Genomic DNA, 23,237 nt, shown 5'->3' with positions numbered 1-23,237 from the left:
GAAAGGGTTGTTATGGTATAATAAAATAAGAAATGATGCATTAATTAGTTTAGGGACATTTTTGTCATTCACTTTAAAGAGAAAAGGAAAGTGTAGTGTAAGTAGAAAAAATTGGAGTGACAATATTGTCTCCCTATAATATATACAATGTTTGTTTTTTTAATTGACGTGGCCCATTTTGGGCCACACAATTGGACCGCCCCAACAGGACTCTTGTTTGACTAGAGATGATTTTTGTCCTCCAAATACATACCATATACAACCAGCTACAGAGGGGGTGGATGCCGCAACTGGATTTATTTTAATTTATATTATTACCTATAATTTTAACTCAATTTTTAAACATGCCCCCACTCAATTTTTAAACATGCCTGCACATTTTTACCTGGCTGATTTTTTCGCTGGATTTTTTTTTAAAATTTATATTATCACCTTAAATTTTAGTTAAAATTTCAAAAATACCCCCACTCAATTTTCAAATTTATCTACAATTTTTTTTTTTTTTTTTTTTTTTTTTCAAATTTGTCTACAATGCCCCTAAAAAAAAATTCTGGTCCGTCACTGTATACAAAGTTACGCTGGAACTAAACCCTTGTTCAGAATCCACACAATACATACATTTGGAAGTTCACCGCAACAATTGCAGCGGACAGAAGTAGAGCGCGGTGGTCATCACGATGCCACCAACAGCATTGAGAGGTTGTAGGGTTTCAAAACTTTTCTGGTTGAAGGCTTCCCATTCTCTTCCCCATTTTTATCAGTATATAATTTCCTGCAATCGGCCAACAACGCCCCTTTTGGTGATGCTGCGATTAAGCTCCTCGTTTAGCTCTATTGGTGGCAGAGGCGGCGGTAGTCGACCACCACCACCACCACCACCACCACCCCTGAGTGGAGGAGAGGAAGTCTCATCTTCTTCAAACGATCATCGTTTCGATGGCAATACCAATGACCGTCAGCATAACAACGGCCGTCAGAATCCACCATTTCCCATTCCCAATAGGCCTCTAAGAGGAGAGAGACCAATCTATCAGTCTGAACGGAGTAAATTTGATAGTGGTCGGCCCGGGAAGTCAATCGACAAGAATACACCCTTTAGAGTAGGAGGAAACAGAACCGCTTCTCAATCTCAATCTTCATCTTCTGGCAGAGCCGAGAGTGTGGGTGACGATTTTCTTGATAAATTCAAGCTGGGGTTTGATAAAGAAGGGGAAAAGCCCTTACCAGATGCGACAAAACCCCAATTCCGCCAGGAAGAAGACGAAGAGAACACGAGTGATAGAGCAGTCCCTGTGCCGCCGCCGCCACCTCTAACGCCGCCACAGGATGCAGATGAGATCTTTAAGAAAATGAAGGAGACGGGACTCATCCCCAATGCCGTGGCAATGCTTGACGGCCTCTGCAAGGATGGGCTGGTCCAAGAAGCCATGAAGCTTTTTGGTTTGATGCGCGAGAAAGGTACAATCCCAGAAGTTGTCATATACACCGCCGTGGTTGAAGGGTTCTGCAAGGCCCAGAAATTTGAGGATGCCCAGAGGATTTTCCGTAAAATGCAGAACAATGGGATATCACCCAATGCGTTCAGTTATACCGTCTTGATTCAGGGACTTTATAAAGGTAAGAGGTTGGAGGATGCGCTTGATTTTTGTGTGGAGATGCTGGAGGCTGGTCATTCCCCGAACGTTGCAACTTTTGTGGGTTTGGTTGACGGGTTTTGTAGGGAAAAGGGTTTGGAAGAAGCGCAGAGTACAATTGGAACATTGAAGCAGAAAGGGTTCTTTTTTGATGACAAAGCTGTTAGAGACCACTTGGAAAAGAAAGGGCCATTCTTGCCGTTGGTTTGGGAGGCAATATTTGGGAAGAAAATACCGCAGAGATTTTTCTGAGTTTTCCTGTTCTGAGTCATAAATTCGTAAGCTCTTGTCCTATGCTATAATTTGCTTCTGTTGCTTTCTCTAATCCTTCCTGCAATCTTGTATTGCCAGACATGACTGAAAGAGAAGGCTCAACTTCATATTTCCTTAATTATTTATGTTTTAAGGGTGTGTATTTCATGTCCAGACGTTTCTTTGAAAAGCATCAAATAAGGTAGATTGTGTACAAAACTTGATGCAGCATGTTCTTTCATTTTGGAGACTTAGACTGGCAACTTTTATTGATACATACAATTGTGATTTTCTTATTTTGTTGTCATGAATCATGATTCATGAAGTAGTGTTCACTTTCTGAATGTAAGCATTAATCACATTGGACAAGTCTTGACTACCTGAAGGGAGTGGATGTAAAGGTTTGACGTGCACATTGTATCTTGGCGCTTTTGAGTCATGCCATTGGAATAGCTTTTTGGGTACTGAAACCAATCCTAGTTTTACCCATGGAAATTGTGGGGACTTATATCTTGATGTTACAAGAAGGCTATGAAAACCTTTTTTATTAACCTTTAAGTTTGAAATTTCTCTTCTTCTATACCAATCCTCGAACTCTAGACCTAGAGGTTGGTCTGGCCACACAAACTAACTCCTAAGCCAAAGGGAACACGAGAACCGGTATTAAGTTTGAAGTTTCTATAAATTTGTTCTTATAAGAAGGCTATGCCACTTGATAACAGTGAAAGTTTTTGGTGCCTTTTCCATGCTTTTAATATTTGTGGCTGGACTTTGTGTTTCTGGGTCTTTGGCAAAGATCAAGGGTGAAAAATTGTTAATTTGCTGGTTTGACCACTTCAAATATGCAAAAGTAAAATTTTATCTTTTTACTTGAACCACATGAGCACAACAGTCAGTCTGTTAATCTCTAAAAGCAATTCTCATTTGCACCTTCAAATATTTTTTTATAATTGATCCATCTGTCTCACCTTCTCCTTGTGGACCATAACAAGGCTGGTTATACTAATGCATCCATCACATGTATTTATGAGGTAGCATTGGAGAACTAGGATGGCCTTAGCCCATAAACAGGGAAAGAAAGCTTATATTCAGTGGTCATAAGAAGAATTTGCCATTGAAAGTAGGTTAAACAGTATTTTCTTTATGAGTTGAAGTCTATTTGATTATATTTGCTTTTTTTAATACTTTGAATTGGAGGTAAATAATTGTCCTTTTTAAAGTTCGAAGTGTATATATAGCAATAATTGTAGTCAAGAAAATCCTCCCATATGGCAGTTCTACAAAGATTAAAATTTACTCTTGTAAGCATGTATAGACACAAATCTCTTTATTGGGAAGTTCACTACTTTAGGAATTGTTGACATACATATAAAGAATATCTATTTAATTGTAAAGAGGGGAAGAAAATTAAAGCAAGAGATTTCATGGCATGGGTGGTCACTCCAAGCTCTAGTATTTTGTAAAGGAGTACTTTTTCTTGGCAAAATTATAGTGAACATCAGCTCTCTTCATACGAATGCATTAAAACAAATGAACAACTTAGCCCAAGATTCAATTAAAAGGTGTCAAATGTAACACAACTAGGTTAGATGTAAGCTTTAGAAGGACATGAACAAGAATGGAAAATGTTTGTTGATGGTACTCAATCAAAATGGACCAACATGATGTAGAAGCTGGACCAGTATATGAAACCAACACGTGATTGGTCTTCTATTTGAGACTATGTGGCTGCGGGTGGAGAACTTCCAAGGGTCTGTCCGGTCCTGGTGGGAGGAGGCCACGGCTGTAGTGTCCACCAGTTTTTTGTTAGCCCGGATTCTACGGGCCCTCAAAATCGAACTGAAGAAGTGGAATAAGGAGGTGTTTGGGAATCTTGAATGGAGGAAAAATAGAGTCCTTGTTGAAGTTTCTGAGATTGATCGCCTTGAAGAGGTGGGTGGGGTTGGGGATTCTCTACGCTCTAGGAGAGTTTCTTGCCAGGCGGATTTCGCCGAGATTGCTTGTATGGAAGAGATTTCATGGCGTCAGAAGTCTAGGGCCTTATGGCTCAAAGAGGGGGACTGTAACATGAAATTTTTCCACATGCTTGCAAATGCCCATAGAAGGAGTAATCATATTGGGCGAATCTGGGTTGATGGTCAGGAGTTGTGCAGGGAGGATGAGGTCCGTAGGGGGATTGTTTCTTTCTATCAGAGGCTCTTCACTGAGCTGTTGGGGTGGAGGCCTAAGCTTGATGGTCTTAATTTCAATGTTATTTCCAAGTCCGAGAGAGATGGTCTTGAGGCCCCATTTACCGAAGAGGAAGTGCTGAAGGCTCTGTTGAGTTGTAATGGTGACAAAGCACCTGGCCTGACGGGTTTACTATGCGCTTTCTGATGGAAAGCTGGGAGGTGGTTAGAAGGGAGGTCATGGGTACTTTTCAGGAGTTTCATTTTCACGGGGTTTTCGAGAAGTCGCTAAATGCTTCTTTTATTGTCCTCATTCCTAAGAAGGGCGGCGCTACTGATATTAAGGACTTTAGGCCAATTAGCTTGGTGGGCTGCATCTATAAGCTCATTGCTAAGGCTCTTGCTCTCAGGTTGAGGGATGTTTTGGATGGGGTTATCTCGGAGTCCGTTCTTATTGCCGGTGAAAGTGTGGATTCCAAGCTGAGGAGCGGTGTCCCGGGAGTTTTATGCAAGCTCAACATTGAAAAAGCCTATGATCACGTTAATTGGAGTTTTCTGTTGTATTTGCTTCAGAGAATGGGCTTTGGGAGTAGATGGAGGACTTGGATAGAGACATGTATTTTGTCTCTCAAGTTCTCTGTTCTTGTAAATGGGTCTCCTGATGGTTTCTTTGGAAGTTCTCGGGGGTTGAGATAAGGTGATCCTTTGTCCTCTTTTCTCTTTCTCATTGTTATGGAGGGCTTGAGCAGACTGATGAAGAGGGCAGAGGATTTGGGTTTTATCAAAGGCTTCAGAGTGGGTAGAGATTTGTCTCATCAGATGGAGATATGTCACTTGTTGTTCGCAGATGACACTCCGGTTTTTTGTGATGCTGATGCGGCCCAATTGAGATATTTGAGGTGCATTCTTGTCTATTTTCAGGCAGTTTTTGGGCTGAAAGTTAATGTTGGCAAGAGCGTGCTTGTCCCGGTTAGGGAAGTTCAGGGCATCTCCCTCCTTAGCCGCAGTTCTTAGGTGTTGGGCGAGCTCTGTCCCTATTCCTTACTTGGGTTTGCCCTTTGGGGTTTCCTCTAGAAGGTTGGGGAGTTGGGATCATGTGATTTATAGGTTTGAGAAGAGATTGGCTGGGTGGAAGAAGCAATATTTGTCGAAGAGAGGGGTGGGGGGAGGTCAAATAAAGAGCACTCTCTCAAACTTTCCCACTTATTTACTTTCTATGTTCTAGATTCCGTATTTTGTTGCTAAAATGATCGAAAACTTCAAAGGGATTTCCTGTGGGGTGGAAGGGGCGAAGAGTTCAAGTACCATCTCGTCAAGTGGGAGCAAATTTGCAAGCCCTTTTAGTTGGGTGGCTTAGGCATTAGGAGGCTGGTCCCCTTTAATAGAGCTCTCCTAGGTAAGTGGCTATGGAGATTTGGTAGGGAACGACACCGCCCGTGGAGGAGGATTGTCTCATGTCGTTATGGGGAAGAGAGAGGTGGGTGGTTTTCCTGCCTAGTCTCTAACGCAGGAGGAGTTGGCATGTGGAAATTTATTCGGAAAGGTTGGGATGTCTTCTCCTCTCATATTAGATTCAAAGTTCGAGATGGTAGATGTGTCCGGTTCCGGGAGGATCTATGGTTGCGGAGACCAGCTGTTGTCTTGCTCTATTCATAGACTTTTTAGAATTGCTGATGATAGACATGCCTTCGTAGTTGATTGCTATCGGCTTGATAGCAGTGGGATCACATGGGATGTGCGCTCTAGGCTTTCTTTTCAGGATTGGGAGATGGATGAGGTTTGCGCTCTTCTGGATATGTTGTATCAACAGGAGGTAGGTGGCATAGGTGATGATGTTCTTCTGTGGGTTCCCTTTTCCCATGGAGGATTCGATGTCCGATCCATGTTTTTGTGTCTTTCCAACTTTGCTGGTTTTGATTTCCCTTAGAAGACTATTTGGCGCTCTAAGGCTCCCCTTAGAGTGGTATTCTTTGTTTGGATTGCCGTTTGGGGTAAGATCTTGACATTGGATAATCTGAGGAAGAGAAACATTATAAATTATCAAAAAAATAAAAACAATGGAAGAGAGGCATTATCATTGTCAACCGGTGCTGCCCATGCAAAAACGATGGTGAGTCTATGGATCATCTACTCTTACATTGCCGTGTGGTGCACGATTGCTAGAATCTTATCTTCGGATTATTCGGCATTTCTTGGGTGATGCCCCGGTCCACAAGGGGCATGATTAAAGCGTGGAGGGGATGTTATGTGGGGGGTTATCGTGATTGTTGGAGGACCATTACATATTGCGTATGGTGATGCATATGGAGAGAGAGGAATAACAGATTTTCAGTTGGGTGAAGGGGGGACACTGCTCTTCTTCTGACGATGTTGTTGATTTCTTGGACTCATTGGGTCCATAGGTTCCTGTTTTGTTTTTGTACATGGGACGCGTTCCCCTTTTGAACGTTTTTTTTTAATGAATTATTACTTATCAAAAAAAAGGAAGATATTATTATTATTTTTTTTAACAGTCTTACCAGAATGACATGTCATTGAAATTGTTGTCGTTGACCCGTGTGAATGATCAAGTTACTTGGATAACTAAAATTGAGGTCTTATATATTACAAAGCAGTATCGAGAAAAGATAACTCTAATTATGTGATTACCATATCTGGTTGTCAACTTCAATTTCTTCTGGTGATAACATGAGAAAACTTATGGCCAATCTGTTGGGTTGTGGCATTGGGACTTTTCCGATGTCTTACTTGGGATTGCCTTTTGGGATCTTCTTAAGTCGGTGTCTTACATTTGGTCTCCAGTGATTGAAAGATTTGAAAGTGGGCTAGTTAACTGGGTGGAAAAAGCGATATATTGAAGGGTGGCCACCATACTTTGATCAAAAGCAGTGAGCACACTCTCGAATCATCCCATGGCTTCCAATGGGACTTGATTGCATATTTTTCTTTAATTGAATATGTTTCATGTTATACGCAGTTGCAGACATCTTATCTATGTGGGTCTGGTGACCTCGTTGCCATCTGGACAAGCACTTGTGAATTTGTGATCTTGTATGGGGTCTCAGGCTTCTGATTAGGTATGTATTATCTTTTTTGAGAAGTTGAATAGGTATTTATTATCATAAGGTCCTCTGTCCCTGGATAATCCTGACTGCCAGCATATATATGGCAATGGTTTCTTCTCCTTGGGTAAGCCTTGCCGTGAGACCCTTTTTCTTAGAGGCATCCTTGAAAATCGTTACGAGGTCTTCTTTTCATATAAGCTTTGTTACAAGGACCTTCTACTTAAATAAGCACCACATATGAACAAAAATTATCCTGATTCACCTCGTGCTAATTAAGTTGGGAGTAGGTACTAGTTCTTATGTAGCTCGACATGCAGCTGTCATCTTGCCCCAATTGGGACATGCAGATATGTCATAGCCTTCTCATGGTTATTTTCAATATCCCATCTAGAGGTACGTGGACATGTCATAGTCCACTTGGACTCTAGGAGGTACCTGATTTGGTGGAAGAAAGTTCAAAGCTTGTGGAGTTGACCTCTCCTTGAGGTTTGAACACACCTTGACCTAGCTCAAAGAAAGATTGCCACCACTTAACTCTCGTAGATGGCATATATCATGTAACGTGACAGCACCATATTTGACCATTATCTTATGCAGTTGCCGCTTAAGGGACCGTTCACATCGACACATTGAGGCACCCTACTAAATAATGGTGAAGCTTGTCACCCCTGCCATCCTTGCACCCCATAGACCACCCCTATTTTGAAATTTTGTACTGTTTTGCATTCTAATTAGACAATTTTGGTGCACATGGAAGGATCTTATTTAATTGTGGTAAAGATATGCACCATGACCTAATGAGACTTGCTGTATCAGTATCATCACTACCTTCTTGTAATTTGCACCAAGTCAAAACTGTTATTTTTAACTTTTCCATTTCTTGGATCCCATCCATGGTAGGCAGTTGCATGACTTGTGTTGGTGATGAATTTTTGTTTAACCAATTTCCACCTAAGTCTCAGGGTCTCTGCCTTATTAAATAATTGGGCACTCTTCAAGCATCCGTTTTTTAGTCAGTTACATTGAGATATTTTAGACTTCTTCAGAATAGAGGAAAAAAAGAAAAAGAAGTTATAGGGGAGAGAGTCAAGGAAGACTTAGCACAATGCTATAGTGCAAGGAATACTGTGAAACCACTAGCTGCTATCAAGCTAAAGAAAGCCAAGGAGTCTTGAGGACTAGAAGGTCCTTGATGAACATCATACACACATTCCATTTCTTTTTTTTTTGCCTTACCGAACTGTGGAGGAGGAATAGAAAGCTGGGATGAATATCCTATTTCGTTTCATTATTTTGTGCCAAAGGCAACCTTGTGGCCGACTGATGGAGATCAAGAGGGATTTCACACCTATGTCAGGCGTAGACATGGTATTTTGTTAGGATTATATTTTGTGTTTACTAGTATTTTCAGTGTTTATTCAATATTTTATTTTATCAGGTATCTTCATGTGCAAAGAATACCTTTAAGTGTGCAGTTAGGAAAACTGACATAGTCCACATTAAGGGTGGCACGTTTTGATCTAACTGACATAGGTTTCCTCTTGAAAATGAAGCCAGTGTAGCCTGCAAGAATGCACTGGAAAAGTAAACCTTAACCATGTTTGATGGTCTTATTTCAAGCTAATAGCATGGACGTGGTCAGCAGGAAGAATAGAATGCGGACTGACTGCAAAAAGAAAGACAACATCGATGCATTCAAATTGTTCCGAATCTTGAAACTATTTGAGTTCATCTCTTTCCTTGCAGTTATGTTGACTTGTTTCTAGCTTTTGGAGAGATTCTCCACACCTCTTGTAGCTCCAATTTTTTTCATCTTAGTATTCTGTCAGTGCACCACATTAGTAAAAAGATTCACTTGGTGCTCTAAATTCAGTTTTAAACGGCATAAAAGTAACTATCGAATATTCCTTTGCTTTGCCTTCATATGACAAATTTAATGTTTAACCGGTGCCGTAAGGGTTAGAAGTATATGAATGGAAGTATACATTCTAACTGACACAGTTTACTTGATCCTAGGTACGCACTCAGATCAGAAGGGACAATAGTAATTGCAGACTTGTTATGGCATAGGCTGGTAGATATGAAATTTGGATGAGCACAGGCAGTAGATAGCACAGAAGTGGTGATAATGCCACCAGTTTGCGCGGTTCTGACTCTGGGAATCTCTGACAAAGTTCTCATAAACAGCAATTGTAGATTGTCATGGATGTACCTTTTTTTTTTTTTTTTTGATAAGTATCATGGATGTACCTTTTATCAAGCGTAAACATCTTCAGTGCCATTTCTCTTGTCATCATTCTGTAAGTGTTGATGCCATGTCTTGAGGTGTATGCTTAGATTATGTACTATATTTTGAATTTCTACTTGTACTTGACATGGTTTGCATTATGCTGAATTTTCTTTGTGAAAATTTCAAAATGTTTGAGTTCCATTGTTCCTTTTTGTTCTACAAATATACTGTCCTCATTTTAAATATTATTACTTTCTTCCTTATTTTGGTTTTAGGATTTGGGCTCTGGAAAAGTTTTGGTTGCAGTTTTGCTTCATTACATGCAAGAAGACAATTTTTGTGGCCAAAGCTATAATGGTAACCTTAAGTTTGTGATCTTCAGGTGATCTGCTCTGGCATTAAATTTCATTAACATAAGCATTTTTACGTTATAAGCTATTGTCACACGGAGCTACAACTGAGAATTTACGTTATATCTTATATAGCTGTTATTTCTTTTTTATATGGTTGTGATATTTCGCACTGAACCTTCATTTCTGAAAGATTATGGCTGACTTACTATATATATATATATATTAGCTGGCCTTTTATATGATTTTAGTATTCTTGTTTAAATACCCTTGCATTTGTAGATTCAAAGATGGTTGGTTGCATGCAAGCTTAAATTGTTTTGTTGTGTGTGTCTGGGTTACCGAGGAGTAAAGGGGGAGAGAAGTGGTTTACCACTTTGTTGATGTGGGGAAATGCGGAAGGAAAAAGTTAGGGTGGAGCAATGAGAAAGACAGTAGGTAGTTTGCCACTTGATACCTAGTTGAAGCAAGCAAACAGGAAAGAGAAGTCTCCTGTTATAGATAATTTTAGTTACGGCTAGAAATGAGATCTCTTGTTTCTAAAATTGGCTTCTATCTTGATTAAATACGAATTTCAGACAGCAACTAGATGGTCCTATGTGTGTGTGTTTGCATGTATTATTCCTTTATTCTTGCTTAAGCAGATTAGGATCCAAGGTACCTGCATTCTTTTTCTTTGTGGGCCTTGAGTGTCTGGTATCCACAGTTACAAACGAGTCACCAAAATATATTTTAGATTGCGTTGAAATTCATTTTTTAAAATCACCAGCCGTATCGTGGAAGTGTCCAAAATGTATTCATGCTGTCCGATCAGAAAATAAAATTTGTACTATTCGGGATACTTGTAACCGTATCCGGAAACCCTAATAGAAGTATCGGTGCTTCCTAGGGCTTGGCTATTGAGAGTTGAGTTGACGGTTTTAGGTATATGAGGTACTCTTAGAGGGTGTGCCTCGTACCGGAGGTTACAAGGTAGTAAGCGCCCTTTTCTCATAGGTGGAGGTTACCAGGTAATATTGTTCCTTTGGATAATCGTTGTAGGGTTACGAGGAAATTATTGTTTTGCTTACTTGGAGTTGTGTGATCATTGGCTTTTATATTATTACTGCCTGCATAACATGATGCAAACAACTATTACTATAACACCGCCGCTTATGTTTTGTTACTTCCTGCATCACATTTAAGTTGGTCTGCTATGTCTTCATTAATATTAGGCTCTGGCGTCTTCTTTGTCCTCCATTTATGATACTAGGTGCAACAAACCATTTTGAGCTTTCTCATTTTTGTAACCAAACTATCAATTTCGCGAATACCATCATTTTTATTTATTTATTTATTCTTTTGGTGAAAACCCTTAAATTCTCCATTATTTATTTTCCGTTAGAAAATGGATCCTTTTTAGCGGAATAAATTGCTCTTGGACAAAAATATGTAGAGGGGCATTTTTGGTACTATGGGTCCAATCCTTTTAACAGACATCTTGAAATTTTAAAGAGATTGTGTAATTTTAATACTTCTGAGTAGTTTTAAGACCTTGCCAACCTACTAAGGTCAAATAAGAAGTTTCAGGAAAAGTTTTCTAAGGCGATGAAGAACTGAGTTGTTTCCATTTCCGATGAGAATCCTCTTCAGTATTTGAAAATCCTTTCCAGTGAGATAAATCCATAAGATAGGTGAAGTTCATCACCAACAATGATAACTTGCGTTATTCTATTATTATGTTCTCCAGTATTCGAAAATTCTCTTCAGTGAGAGAAACCTATCCAACATGTGATGTTCATCACCAACAATGATAACTCGCATTGTTATATTATTGTAAAATTAAACTAAAAACAAATAGTAACAAACAAATTTCAAACAAGTGAAAATCCACACTATTGCATAAGGTAAGTTTCGATTGATATTGATGATGAACTCGGAACTCCCTTGGGCATGACCCTTTGGACCTACCCTAAGTTACAAACTAAGAGTTTTGCAACCGATTCCACGACGACAGTACCATTAAATCAAGAGTCATAATGGGGGTGTTGGAATTCGAAAGTCATAATAGGGTTGTTGGAGTTCGAAACCGGGACATATTAAAACCCAGCCCCTTACCTTACCACCATCACCAAACCCTTGAGGGCATTTTTTGGGGATTTGACAATGAACCTTAACGGCTGCAGTTGTTCATCCGGTGCTCGCCCTTGCATCTTTAAAACCCTAACTTGGAAAGACAACACGTGGGCTTGGTCCTGCTCCTACTAATAATCTCCCAACTTTGTTTTCTGTGACGTTAATGAACCGCACAAACTAGCCTGTCATTGTTGTCCAAATAAATTTCTATTCCAGCCTCCTTAAAAAAATATGACTCAATTTATAAAAAATGTGAATGGTAAATTCTTTGCAAAAGGATTCACTGATCATCCGAGAGTTTCTTTGAGTAAAAAATTTCTTACTCCTTTTTAACTGCGCCCTCGCAAGGAAGGTTCGAGCCTATCATTTGTTTGGTATTATTAGGAAGAACCAAAAGAAATAAACATTTGTTGTGTATGAATATGAATAATTATGAATGCTTACTAGTTCTCTAAAGGATTGCACAAGGTTTGTTTTTAAAATACACACTAATAAGAAGATTACATCAGTTAGCTGCAACAATATGGTAAAAGAAGAAAACACTCTTACATTCCCTCCCTACACCCCTCACAGACCCAAAAAAAAACAAAGAAGATTAAACTATAAATCCCATTGGTCGGTTATTCCTCTCTGTACAGTCTGAAATTCCTATTTTCTGACCAGAGATAGCCCCATCTTCCAGGAAGTAACAAGGCCAAAATCCAGTCCATCCACATACTTGCTTTATCTCATTTACACAAATATGCCTGCACAAATTGTAAAATAATGCAAATAAGGACCATCTGTGACCTTGCCATTAGTGGACCAATATAATTTCAATCAAGAAAAAAAAAAAAAAAAAAAGATGCAATGAAATGACTAAAATGGACATTTCAATCCTTTTCTTCCTCACTCCCATATACATTTCTTGAATTCTTGCGTGTACCCGGGCACACATATATCAAATTCAAACCGCAGTTTGAATTTGTTGCCTCACTCATTCAATCACTGTGGGCTCTTCCAATGGCGGCGGCACCTGTAGTAGGCATAGAGTACCTCAACTAAATCGAGATGGCTCATCATGACATTCGCACTGTCATCCCCAAGAAAAAACTGCACTCCCTTCATCCTTCATTTGGCGTAATTGCCTCTCTTCTTGAATTTAGTTCACTGTGTCATTGATTTTCGTCTCATTTGCTCTCTTTGTTACTTTCTTCTTGGGGTCAAGCGCAAAAAAATCCCTCAAGTATGCTTACAGTGCATATCACACCCCTCATGTGCAAAAAAACACTCTTAAAGTTTCAATTTGGTGCAAATAAGTCCCTATGACAAATTTAAACCCTAAGTTGACTAAATTACCCTTACTGAACCATTTTATAAAATATATAAAAATAAATAATTTTGTAAAATGACTGAAAATAACACTATTGGAGGACGCCCCTCACGTGCAAAAAACACCCCTAAATTTCAATTTGGTGCAAATAGGTCCTTTTGACAAGTTTAAACCCTAAATTAACTAAATTACCCTTATTGAACCATTTTATAAAATATATAAAAATAACTAATTTTGTAAAATGACAAAAAAGGACACTGTTGGAAGATGCCGACAATGGACAAGTAAAGATAAAAATAGAAAATAAAAGTACAAAATAAAAGTAAAGATAAAAATAGAAAATAAAGTGCAAATTAAAAAAACAAATCTGGTCGAAACTCTGAAAACCAGTGTACACTGATATTGGGATTTTTTTCCTTTAACAATGTTGGTACAAAATAATAATAATAAATATACTTATCAAAATAATAATAATAATAATAATAAATAAAGAAAAAAAAAATTAGGAGAAAACAGTAAACTGAAATCTCAAAAAATTCAAATCCTTGTTCAACAAATTCTCAAAGTTTCAAAAAAAAAAAGGTTTAGAGATATATATAGAGAAAAAAGTTTCAAAAAAAAATATATATATATAAGGTAATGTGCACATAACACCCCTATATTATGTGATTAGTAGCATATATACCCCCTTGGACATTTTTATAAAATATATAAAAATAACTAATTTTGTAAAATGACAAAAAAGGACACTGTTGGAGGACGCTGACAATGGACAAGTAAAGATAAAATTAGAAAATAAAAGTACAAAATAAAAGTAAAGATAAAAATAGAAAATAAAGTGCAAATTAAAGAAAACAAATCTGGTCGAAACTCTGAAAACCAGTGTACACTGATATTGGGATTTTTTTTCCTTTAACAGTGTTGGTACAAAATAATAATAATAAATATACTTATCAAAATAATAATAATAATAATAAATAAAGAAAAAAAAATTAGTAGAAAATAGTAAACTGAAATCTCAAAAAATTCAAATCATTGTTCAACAAATTCTCAAAGTTTCAAAAAAAAAAAAAGGTTTAGAGATATATATAGAGAAAAAAGTTTCAAAAAAAATTATATATATAAGGTAATGTGCACATAACACCCCTATATTATGAGATTAGTAACATATATACCCCCTTGGACATTTTTGAAAGAGTAAAAGGTCAAAACGGGCATTACAACACTAATTTATGTCAGATTTCTGATTGAGGGGTATTTTTGCATAATGTGAAAAGATTAAGGGTGTTTTTTGTATACTTTTTCAAATAGGGGGTAAAAGTGCTATGCAGAGTATTTAGGGGTGTTTTCTGCACTTGTCCTTTATTCTTGTGATCGTAACTGATTTCTTGACATTTATCGACACGGTTCCATTATTAATTAATTCTCTCTATATATACCCAACCATTTTTCTTTATTTGTTGTACATAGGTTCTCAAATTTCAGGTTATTTTGTTTAGTGTATTGAATGTATTTATGCTTTAACAGAGGCTACATTATGTTACTATTTGTCGCAAGTAGCATGATGCAGGAACTTATGACGCTAAACGAAGACATGGGAACTAATGGCTAGATTAGGAATGAGGAAGAGTACAATCAAAGCTCAAATATGTGAAATAGTTAGTTTAAGTGCTGGCAAATTTCAGTGTCTAAATTCGGTTGATCAAGTTGTACTTTTATTTTTAAATAGAGTCTTGATCATTTGAGCTGAACAACAAATGCCTTGATACCATTGAATCGGATGTTGAAATTACTGAGAACAGGTATATGCGTGAGAACACTAGTTACACCGAGCTGGGTTGAAAATTTTCTGAAAACCAAGTTTCAAAAGTCAAAAAATTAAAATTTCCAGATTTCCAACCGATGGGATTGCTCTAGATAGTTCAGGGTTTTGAACTACCGAGACCTTCCCAAATGGTTGGTTTGGTCTGGGCAGTTAGGTTTATGAACTACTGGAAGTGTCCCAACGGTTGGTAATAATGTCCTGATCACACCGTAACTCCACCTTTTATTTATTAGATTTTCAACTCATTTTTCAACCAAAACTCTTGAAACGTCCAATACGATTTTAACATCACTTTTCCAACATTCATTTGGACTCTCTTGGCTATAAAAACTCCACTTTTGTCCAGCACTTTAATACAAAGAATAACATAGATTTGCACACCATTGGTGGAGTTTACAGAGAGTTTTGTGAGAAGAAAAACCAGCTTGATTTTTTAAAAATATATTTGTATATTTTTTAGAGCACTCACATGCTCGTGAGAGTCCAAAGTTGATGCTCTTCATCTAATTGATGGAATTTAGACTCAACTACCATTTTCTTACTTCGATCAGAGCAGCATGTTATTCCTTACATCTTTGCATCTATGAGTGGAAGAAAGGGGAATCAATCCTATGAAGGGAACAAGTTATTCGTGGAGCAATTTTGTTCTACCAGAAACCCGTCGGCAAGGTCTGAGTAGTAAGACAAAAATATGCGACAGCCAGACATACTGTAGGAGTAAGACTAAGGTGTTCGATAACTAGATCTTGATAGAGAGAAATGGGTGTGAGACTGAATTAGAGTTTTGTAACTTTGTTTCGAGAAAGTGGATTGATTTACTCGAGACTGGTGTGTTCATTTTTGGGAAATATATGCTTCATGTGACATTTAAAATATAATAAACCTTATACTAATATGCTATAAGATAATAAAAAATATGCTAATAAATCATTAATTAAATATCCAACTAAAATATTTAATTGTTAAGCATGAAAATAAAGCAATAATGATAAAAATAGAATAAAGAACCTGGACCGAGGATAGTATTGGATACTATGTCCTTAAGACAATTTACGTCCTGCATGGTGACGGACTCTACGGTGATCGTCTCCTAAGATACAATGGTTTCCATCCACCAGTAGCAGCACTCCAAACTCATGGATACAACGAACCTCCTCTATATAATACACTCTCTGACTAAAAAATGTATCTATATATATTATAGAAAATACGAATTGGATTCGATTTGAACCATTTGGCTCAGACCAATTGCAGTATGGCTCATTGCTATACATGTTGGGTCTAGTGATACGAACCACTTGACCATTGGATTTGAACCAACTTGGGTTTAAGAGAGGAGGAGAGAAGTATGAGAATTATTCACGTAAAGTTAAGTGAATTCAGAATATGAAATGCAGCTTTGGGTTAGGTATTTATAAACTTCGTCACCAAACACAACCACTTCCAATAGGTTGCAACAGTTGGTTTGAATAAAGATGATTTATCCTCATACCTATTCAGATATAGGTGATATGGAATGAGTAAAAATATAAAAGGGAGGAGGAGAGAATTGTGTAAAGGCTTGAATGAGGTGAATCACCCATTCACACCTTTAGTATTGATAGATAAAAAGAGCACATGCTCATATTACAAGAAATCAAATCTAAATCAAATCACAACATATTCTAAAGCATATTTTATGTCATATTCTATAGTATAATCAAATCTCTGCTAATATGAAAAGTCATTCCATAAATCGTGGCTATCATATATGCTAACACTCCCCCTCAAGTTGGTGCGTGGATATCTTAAACACCCAACTTAGACAATGCATTATCAAATACAATCTTACTGACATCCTTTGTAAGAATGTCTGTAAGCTGCTGAGAGCTTGTGACAAATGGAGTGCAAATTTGACCAGAGATGATCTTCACTCGAATGAAGTGACACTGGAATACTTGTTGCTATACTAATGGCAGACTTGTTGTCGCAGTAGAGTGAGAATGGAAGTGACACTGGAAGGCACAAGTCTGTCATTAAGGTTTTTAGTCATAGTAACTCATATACCCCAAGAGCCATAGTCCTATGCCATGCCTTTGCACTAGATCAAGAGACAACATCCTGCTTCTTACTGCGCCAAGTAACCAAGTTACCGCCAATAATGGTACAATAGCCCGAAGTTGACCTCCTATCTGAAACTGATCCTGCATAATCAGCATCTGTCCAAGCCTCAACACGTAAGTGACCATGATTGGTAAACAAAATACCACGGCCCGGACACCCTTTTAAGTAGAGAAGGATTCGAATAGCTACATCAAGGTGAGAGGTACGAGGAGAGTGCATGAATTAACTTACGACACTCACGTCATAAGCAATGTCAGGTTGAGTCATGGATAATTTTTTTTTTTGTTGATAAATGGATAAATAGATGAGCTTCCTCACTATTCGTTAATATTAACCAACATCTGACAACTACTCCCCCTCAGAATCAGCTAACCAATGATTTTGCTCAATCGGAGTATCAGCAGGACGAGCGCTAAGCTGACCAAAAGCAGAAAACAAGTTACGAACATATTTGTGTTGAAAGATGAAAATGTCAGCCTTAGAGCGAGCCACCTCAATGCCCAAGAAGTACCGTAGGGGACCAAGATCCTTAATCTTAAACTGACGGCAAAAATAGCTCTTAACCTCAACAATTCCAGTAGTATCAGCTCCGGTAAGAACAATATCATCTACATACACAATGAGACCAACTGTCTTGCTGCCTGAATGACGTAAAAACAAGGTATGATCAGCTGCACTTTGATGGAAACCAAATTTGTGCATGGCAGCGCCAAAGCGATAAAACCAAGCTCGATGAGACTGCTTAAGGCCATACAGAGAACGACGAAGATGACATACCATACCAGAATGAGCAGGAGAACGAAAGCTCGGAGGAGGAACCATGTACACCTCTTCCTGCAAATCACCATTGAGAAAAGCATTCTTGACATCTAACTGAAATAGAGGCCAAGGTCGAATCGCAGCAATGGAAAATAATACACGGATAGTATTTATCTTGGCAACAGGGACAAAAGTCTCCTGATAATCTATGCCTTAAGTTTGAGCATAATCCTTGGCAACCAATCGGGCCTTGTAACGAGCAACTGACCCATCTAGATTATGCTTAACTGTAAACACCCAATGACAACCCACAGCCTTTCATCCAACAGGAAGTGGAACCATTTCCCAAGTCTGATTTTTCTCAAGTGCGTGTAGTTCTTCTGTCATAGCATCACGCCATTGAGGTTGTGCTAGTGAATCTGCACCACTAGAAGGAAGAGGAACTGAAGCAACAAAAACAAGAAAACTCCGATAGGAGGGTGAGATGGATGCGCTTGAGAAGAACAAGACATGGGACTTGGTGGAACCGCCTCAAGGAAAGAAGCTAGTGGGATGTAAATGGGTCTTCACTGTGAAGTACAAGGCAGATGGATCACTTGAACAGTATAAGGCAAGGTTAGTAGCTAAGGGGTATACTCAAACCTATGGGATAGATTATCTTGAAACATTTGCTTCTGTTGCAAAAATGAATATTGTAAGAATCCTATTATCTTTAGCAGCTAATCGTGGCTGGAGTTTGTAGCAGTTTGATGTAAAAAATGCCTTTTTACATAGTGATCTTGATGAATAAATCTATATGGAGGTTCCTCCAGGGTTTGAGTCAAAGAAGAATAATGTGTGTAAGTTGAAAAAGACACTTTATGGCTTAAAACAGTACGCCAAGGCTTGGTTTGGCAAATTTACTAGCGTAATGAAAGCTTTGGGTTATAAAGAAAGTCAGGGTGATCACACATTGTTTGTCAAACATTCTGCTTCAGGGGGAGTTACAACTCTATTAGTCTATGTGGATGATATAGTGGTAACAGGGGATGACTTGCAAGGGATGGAGGCATTGAAAAGGTGTTTATTGCAAGAGTTTGAGATTAAAGAACTCGGCAGGTTAAAATACTTCCTCGGCATTAAAGTGGCTCACTCTCGACATGGGATCTTTATATCCCAACAGAAGTATGTGCTGGATTTATTAACTGAGATGGGGAAACTAGGGTGTAAACTAGTGGAGACACCCATTGAACGGAATCACAAGCTTTGTGAAGCTCCAGAAGATGCGGTGGTGGATAGAGAATCCTATTAGAGATTAGTTGGCAAACTAATCTATTGTAGGAGTGGTGAGTCAATTTATGCACAATCCAAAAGAACTACATCTTCAAGCAACACATCGAATTCTACAGTACCTGAAAGGTACTCCAGGAAATAGAGTGTTGTTTAGAAGAAGAAATGAATTCACATTGGAAACATACACGGATGCAGATTTTGCCGGATAAATTGATGACAGAAGATTGACTTCAGGCTATTGTACATTCCTCGGAGGCAACCTTGTATCTTGGAGAAGCAAGAAGCAAAATGTAGTTGTAAGGTAGGTCAAGTGCGGAAGCTGAGTTCAGAGCTATGGCATTAGGAGTTTATGAGATTCTATGTTTGAAAATAATTTTGGAAGATTTGAAGATTGCCTGGGAAGGACCTATGAAGCTATGTTGTGATAACAAATCAGCAATTAATATTGCACATAACCCTGTGCAACATAACCGCACCAAGCATGTGGAAGTAGACAAACATTTTATAAAGGAGAATTTGGATAGCGGATTAATTTGTACACCATTTGTGTCAACCGAGGGTTGACTTGCAGATGTATTAACTAAATGATTGAGTGGTTCTGCATTTCAGTCTATTGTTAGCAAGCTGGGAATGGAAAATATCCACTCACCAGCTTGAGGGGGAGTGTTAGAATTAGTAATTATGGTATGAATAGATTGTGCAGATTTTATAGCTCACTAGATGGGGAGAAAACATGTATTACAACTATATATATGTCATGTAATTAGAAAGTATATTCTGCTACCTAATATCCCTGATTTATAGTGATTGTATTCTAGGAGTTAATATTCCAGATTTGTAGGCTGTTGTTTGCCTATATATTTTTTCCCCGTACATTGCTAAATAAATAATAATATTCCCATTATTTCACAATATATGAAACAAGGAAAGGGATTTTATATATATATATATATATATATATGTTACGAAGCATAAAACGGAAGCAAAGAGATAAATGAAACAAGTATAACACACGAATATTACGTTGTTCAACCACTAGGGCCTACATTCACGGCACAAAGAGCCCAAAGGGTTACGTCACTTTTATAATACTCTCTTAATTCATACACAATACAATGGTGGAGGGTCCTTTATATAGGAAAAGAAATTGTGAGAATGGAAATAATTAGAAAATAGGAAGAAATTGTGAGAATGGAAATAATTAGAAAATAGGAAACATTTAAGATTTTTTTCCACTGATTCCTCTAGTAACACCAAATCTTCAATAATAGGAAACAACATCAATTACTGAAAGATTTTCCTCCACTGATTCCTCCATTAAATTTTCAATATTTCCCCTCAAGTTGGAGCATGAATGCCTAACTTGCCATTGAGATGACGAGTAACAAGAAGTGTGAATGATGAAGAGAGAAGACGAAGAACAATGCTACCGAACACACCGACAGCCCAAACAAGTCAACAAAAAACTACTGGAGACACGGCAAAGGCGAGACCAATGCTACCGAACATACCGACATCCCAAACAAGTTCATAAAAAATGCCAGAGACATGGTAAAGACAAAGACAATGCTACCGAACACACCAGCAACCTAAACAAGTTAATAAAAACTGCCGGAGACACGGCAAAGGCAAAGAACATTACTGCCGAACAAACTGGCAGCGCATACAAGACAAATAGCACCGAAAAACCCTTAGCAACATTTCAGATGCTAAGGGAATACCCCAAAATAGGGGTCCGAAACTAGGAAGAGAAATTAGGCTCTGATACCATGTTGTAAAGCATAAAACGGAATCGAAGAGATAAATGAAACAAGTAGAACCCACAGATATTACGTGGTTCAACCACTAGGGCCTACATCTACGGCACAAAGAGCCCAAAAGGTTACCAACAATCACGACCCAATGCATCAAAAGGCTGGTCGAGTTTCCCATCACAGAATATGTTAAAGGGTGGAAGTTTCCATTAGAGGCCACGTTAAATCACATGAATTCTGTATGGTACAATATATAGGACTCTGCATACAACAACATACAACCTTTCATGTTGCTGGTCTAATGTGATATACATATACAACCAAAGCCGTATTCACGTTGCAGTTCTAACATGATGGACACGCTGCATACAAGTTTCATTTGATATTGTTTATTTGTGATTGGTGTAGATTTAATTGATAATCAACGTGGATAATTAATCAGTCAATAATTTTTTTTTTTTTGCAAGAAGCCGTATTCACTCCTCTTTAGATCTTAGAAACAACTAATTTCACCAAATTAACTATATCACTCTTGCACAGCAACTCAAAAAATAATGGTTTGTGATGAGCTTTTACCCCCAAATTGTAGAGAGAGAGAGAGAGAGAGCTTTCAGGGCATTTTTCCCACACAAAAGGGCACTTTCGGTTTCTAGTACCTTTATGTCAGAAATGACAGTTAACAGCTAGTTACAAACGGTCTGAAGGAGGGTCGGTGTTCATGTGCACCTTTGCATGAAATTATAGGGGCTTATATGCACATACTTAACAGTAAGGGTGTTTCGTGCATGTTTGTTAAATAGCGGGATACTTTTTGAAGTTATCCCTATTCTCATGACCATATCAACAATATAAAAGTTAGAGAGAAGCTTATAGAGTAACAGCCGAATAATAATTTTAAATGCAGCAGCTACACGTAATATAGAGAGAAATTGACAAAAGGCGAATTCGAACCTCTAGAAAAATTCCATAGAATGAACAAGTACTCCCTCATCTTCCCAATGTACATCTGCAGCATTTGGATCTTTTCCAATCAACTTAAGAGGTGCATCCAGTGGTGGTGGGCTCTGCATCAAATGACAGATATTCAAAATATTTAATTGCATGTATTAGTTTCTCTGATGCATTCTTTGAGGAGACCATTACATCTAAATCTGACCAAAGTCAATATAAGGAATCCTGTGTCAGCCTATACAGAGATGGAAGAGCCACTACCATGCAGCGGATGAGAGGCCAATTAATTCCACGGAAAAAAGAGTGTTGTTTGATTTCATTTGCACCAGTAATTGACCCTAAACGACTGGCAGGGTCTCTATTCAACAAGGCATGAATCAACTGCCGGGCAGCGAGACTTACCTGCAATTACAGATTTGTTGCCACATGTTTAACTTAAAGTTGGAGTATAGATACTATTAAATATTGCAACCATATTAAAACAAACCACAATTAGGTAATGTTAATTCGTTATCACTTTCAGAATACATTGATATTACTAATCGTGACTGCAGACATATTTAATTGATAAAGCATGCCTCAAATGTAACGTCATCATGAAATTTTAACTCATGACAAATGTTTCTGTTAAAGTTGGATGCAGAAATAAGAAATGCAAATAGAAAAAGGGAAGAGAGAAAATACAGGCATATATATGGTTCGGCACTAAGGCCTACATCCATAAACAAAGAGCCACTAATGGCTACATTTTTATTATTCAAACCTGTATATTGCTTGAGTAGAAGGAGCCTATATATAGGCATGGTAAAGATTAGATGGAAGGTGTACAATAGTCAAAGGAGGCACCATGATTGGTGGAAATTGACCAGATCACCATGATTGGTGGAGGATTTTGCTCCACAATTATATAGAAATATTTATATATTTCCTCAAGTTGGAGCATGAATATCATGAAAGCCCAACTTGCTAAAGAAACGCTTTGAAAGATGTTGAAAAGGTATCCGGAACAAAGCCGGAGCAACACCGGGAAAGGCCGAAACTAAGTCGGGAAATGGTCGGAACAACGCTGGGAAAAGCCGGAACAATGCCGGGAAATGGCCGGAAAGACGTCGAGAAAAAGCCGGAACAATGCCGGGAAAGGGCCAGAACAACGCCGGGAAAGGGCCAGAACTATGCCGGGAAAGGAATGTGAAGACATAGAGAATATGCTCCATGATAATAATTCCAACACTCCCCCTCAAATTCTAGATGGGATTACAAGAACAACTAGGCTCTTATACCATGTTAAAATTGGATGTGGAAATAAGAAATGCAAATAGGAAAAGGGAGGAGAGAAAACACAGGCATATACATGGTTCAGCACTAAGGCCTACATCCATGGACAGAGAGTCACTATTGGCTACATTTTTATTATTCAAATCTGTATATTGATTGAGTAGAAGAACCC

General features: G+C 38.1%; 2 protein-coding genes across 8 annotated transcripts in view; one reads left to right on the top strand and one right to left on the bottom strand.

The window, feature by feature from the left end:
• Positions 1-568: 568 nt before the first annotated feature.
• LOC132300857 (pentatricopeptide repeat-containing protein At4g38150) lies at positions 569-9,941 on the top strand. 2 transcript variants are annotated; one of them, XM_059798117.1, is made up of 2 exons: positions 569-1,912; positions 9,625-9,941. In XM_059798117.1, the coding sequence occupies exon 1, from the start codon at positions 678-680 to the stop codon at positions 1,884-1,886; it is 1,209 nt and encodes a 402-aa protein (XP_059654100.1). In that variant the 5' UTR covers positions 569-677; the 3' UTR covers positions 1,887-1,912; positions 9,625-9,941. The 2 variants fall into 2 exon arrangements, with proteins under 2 accessions (XP_059654100.1, XP_059654099.1); XM_059798116.1 differs by lacking the exon at positions 9,625-9,941 and adding an exon at positions 9,136-9,623.
• A 2,269-nt stretch (positions 9,942-12,210) lies between these two features.
• LOC132300856 (phototropin-2) overlaps positions 12,211-23,237 on the bottom strand; it is a 78,505-nt gene continuing 67,478 nt past the window's right edge. For 5 of the 6 annotated variants that reach the window (XM_059798111.1, XM_059798115.1, XM_059798114.1 and 2 more), the window contains 3 exons: positions 22,052-22,192; positions 21,791-21,903; positions 12,211-12,560 (listed from right to left, as the gene is read on the bottom strand). In XM_059798111.1, coding sequence (XP_059654094.1) covers positions 21,793-21,903; positions 22,052-22,192 — 252 coding nt within the window. In that variant the 3' untranslated portion in view covers positions 12,211-12,560; positions 21,791-21,792. Of the gene's footprint in view, positions 12,561-21,790; positions 21,904-21,982; positions 22,193-23,237 lie in introns of all 6 variants that reach the window. The other variant, XR_009480604.1, reaches the window with a different exon arrangement.

The sequence above is a fragment of the Cornus florida genome, unplaced genomic scaffold (assembly GCF_030987335.1).
Source record: "Cornus florida cultivar Cherokee Brave unplaced genomic scaffold, ASM3098733v1 CherokeeBrave_3.0.0_Hap2_Chr03, whole genome shotgun sequence".
NCBI classification, from domain to species: Eukaryota; Viridiplantae; Streptophyta; class Magnoliopsida; order Cornales; family Cornaceae; genus Cornus; species Cornus florida.
Note: the sequence above shows the minus strand (reverse complement) of the source record. Positions and strands in the feature narration are given on the sequence as shown.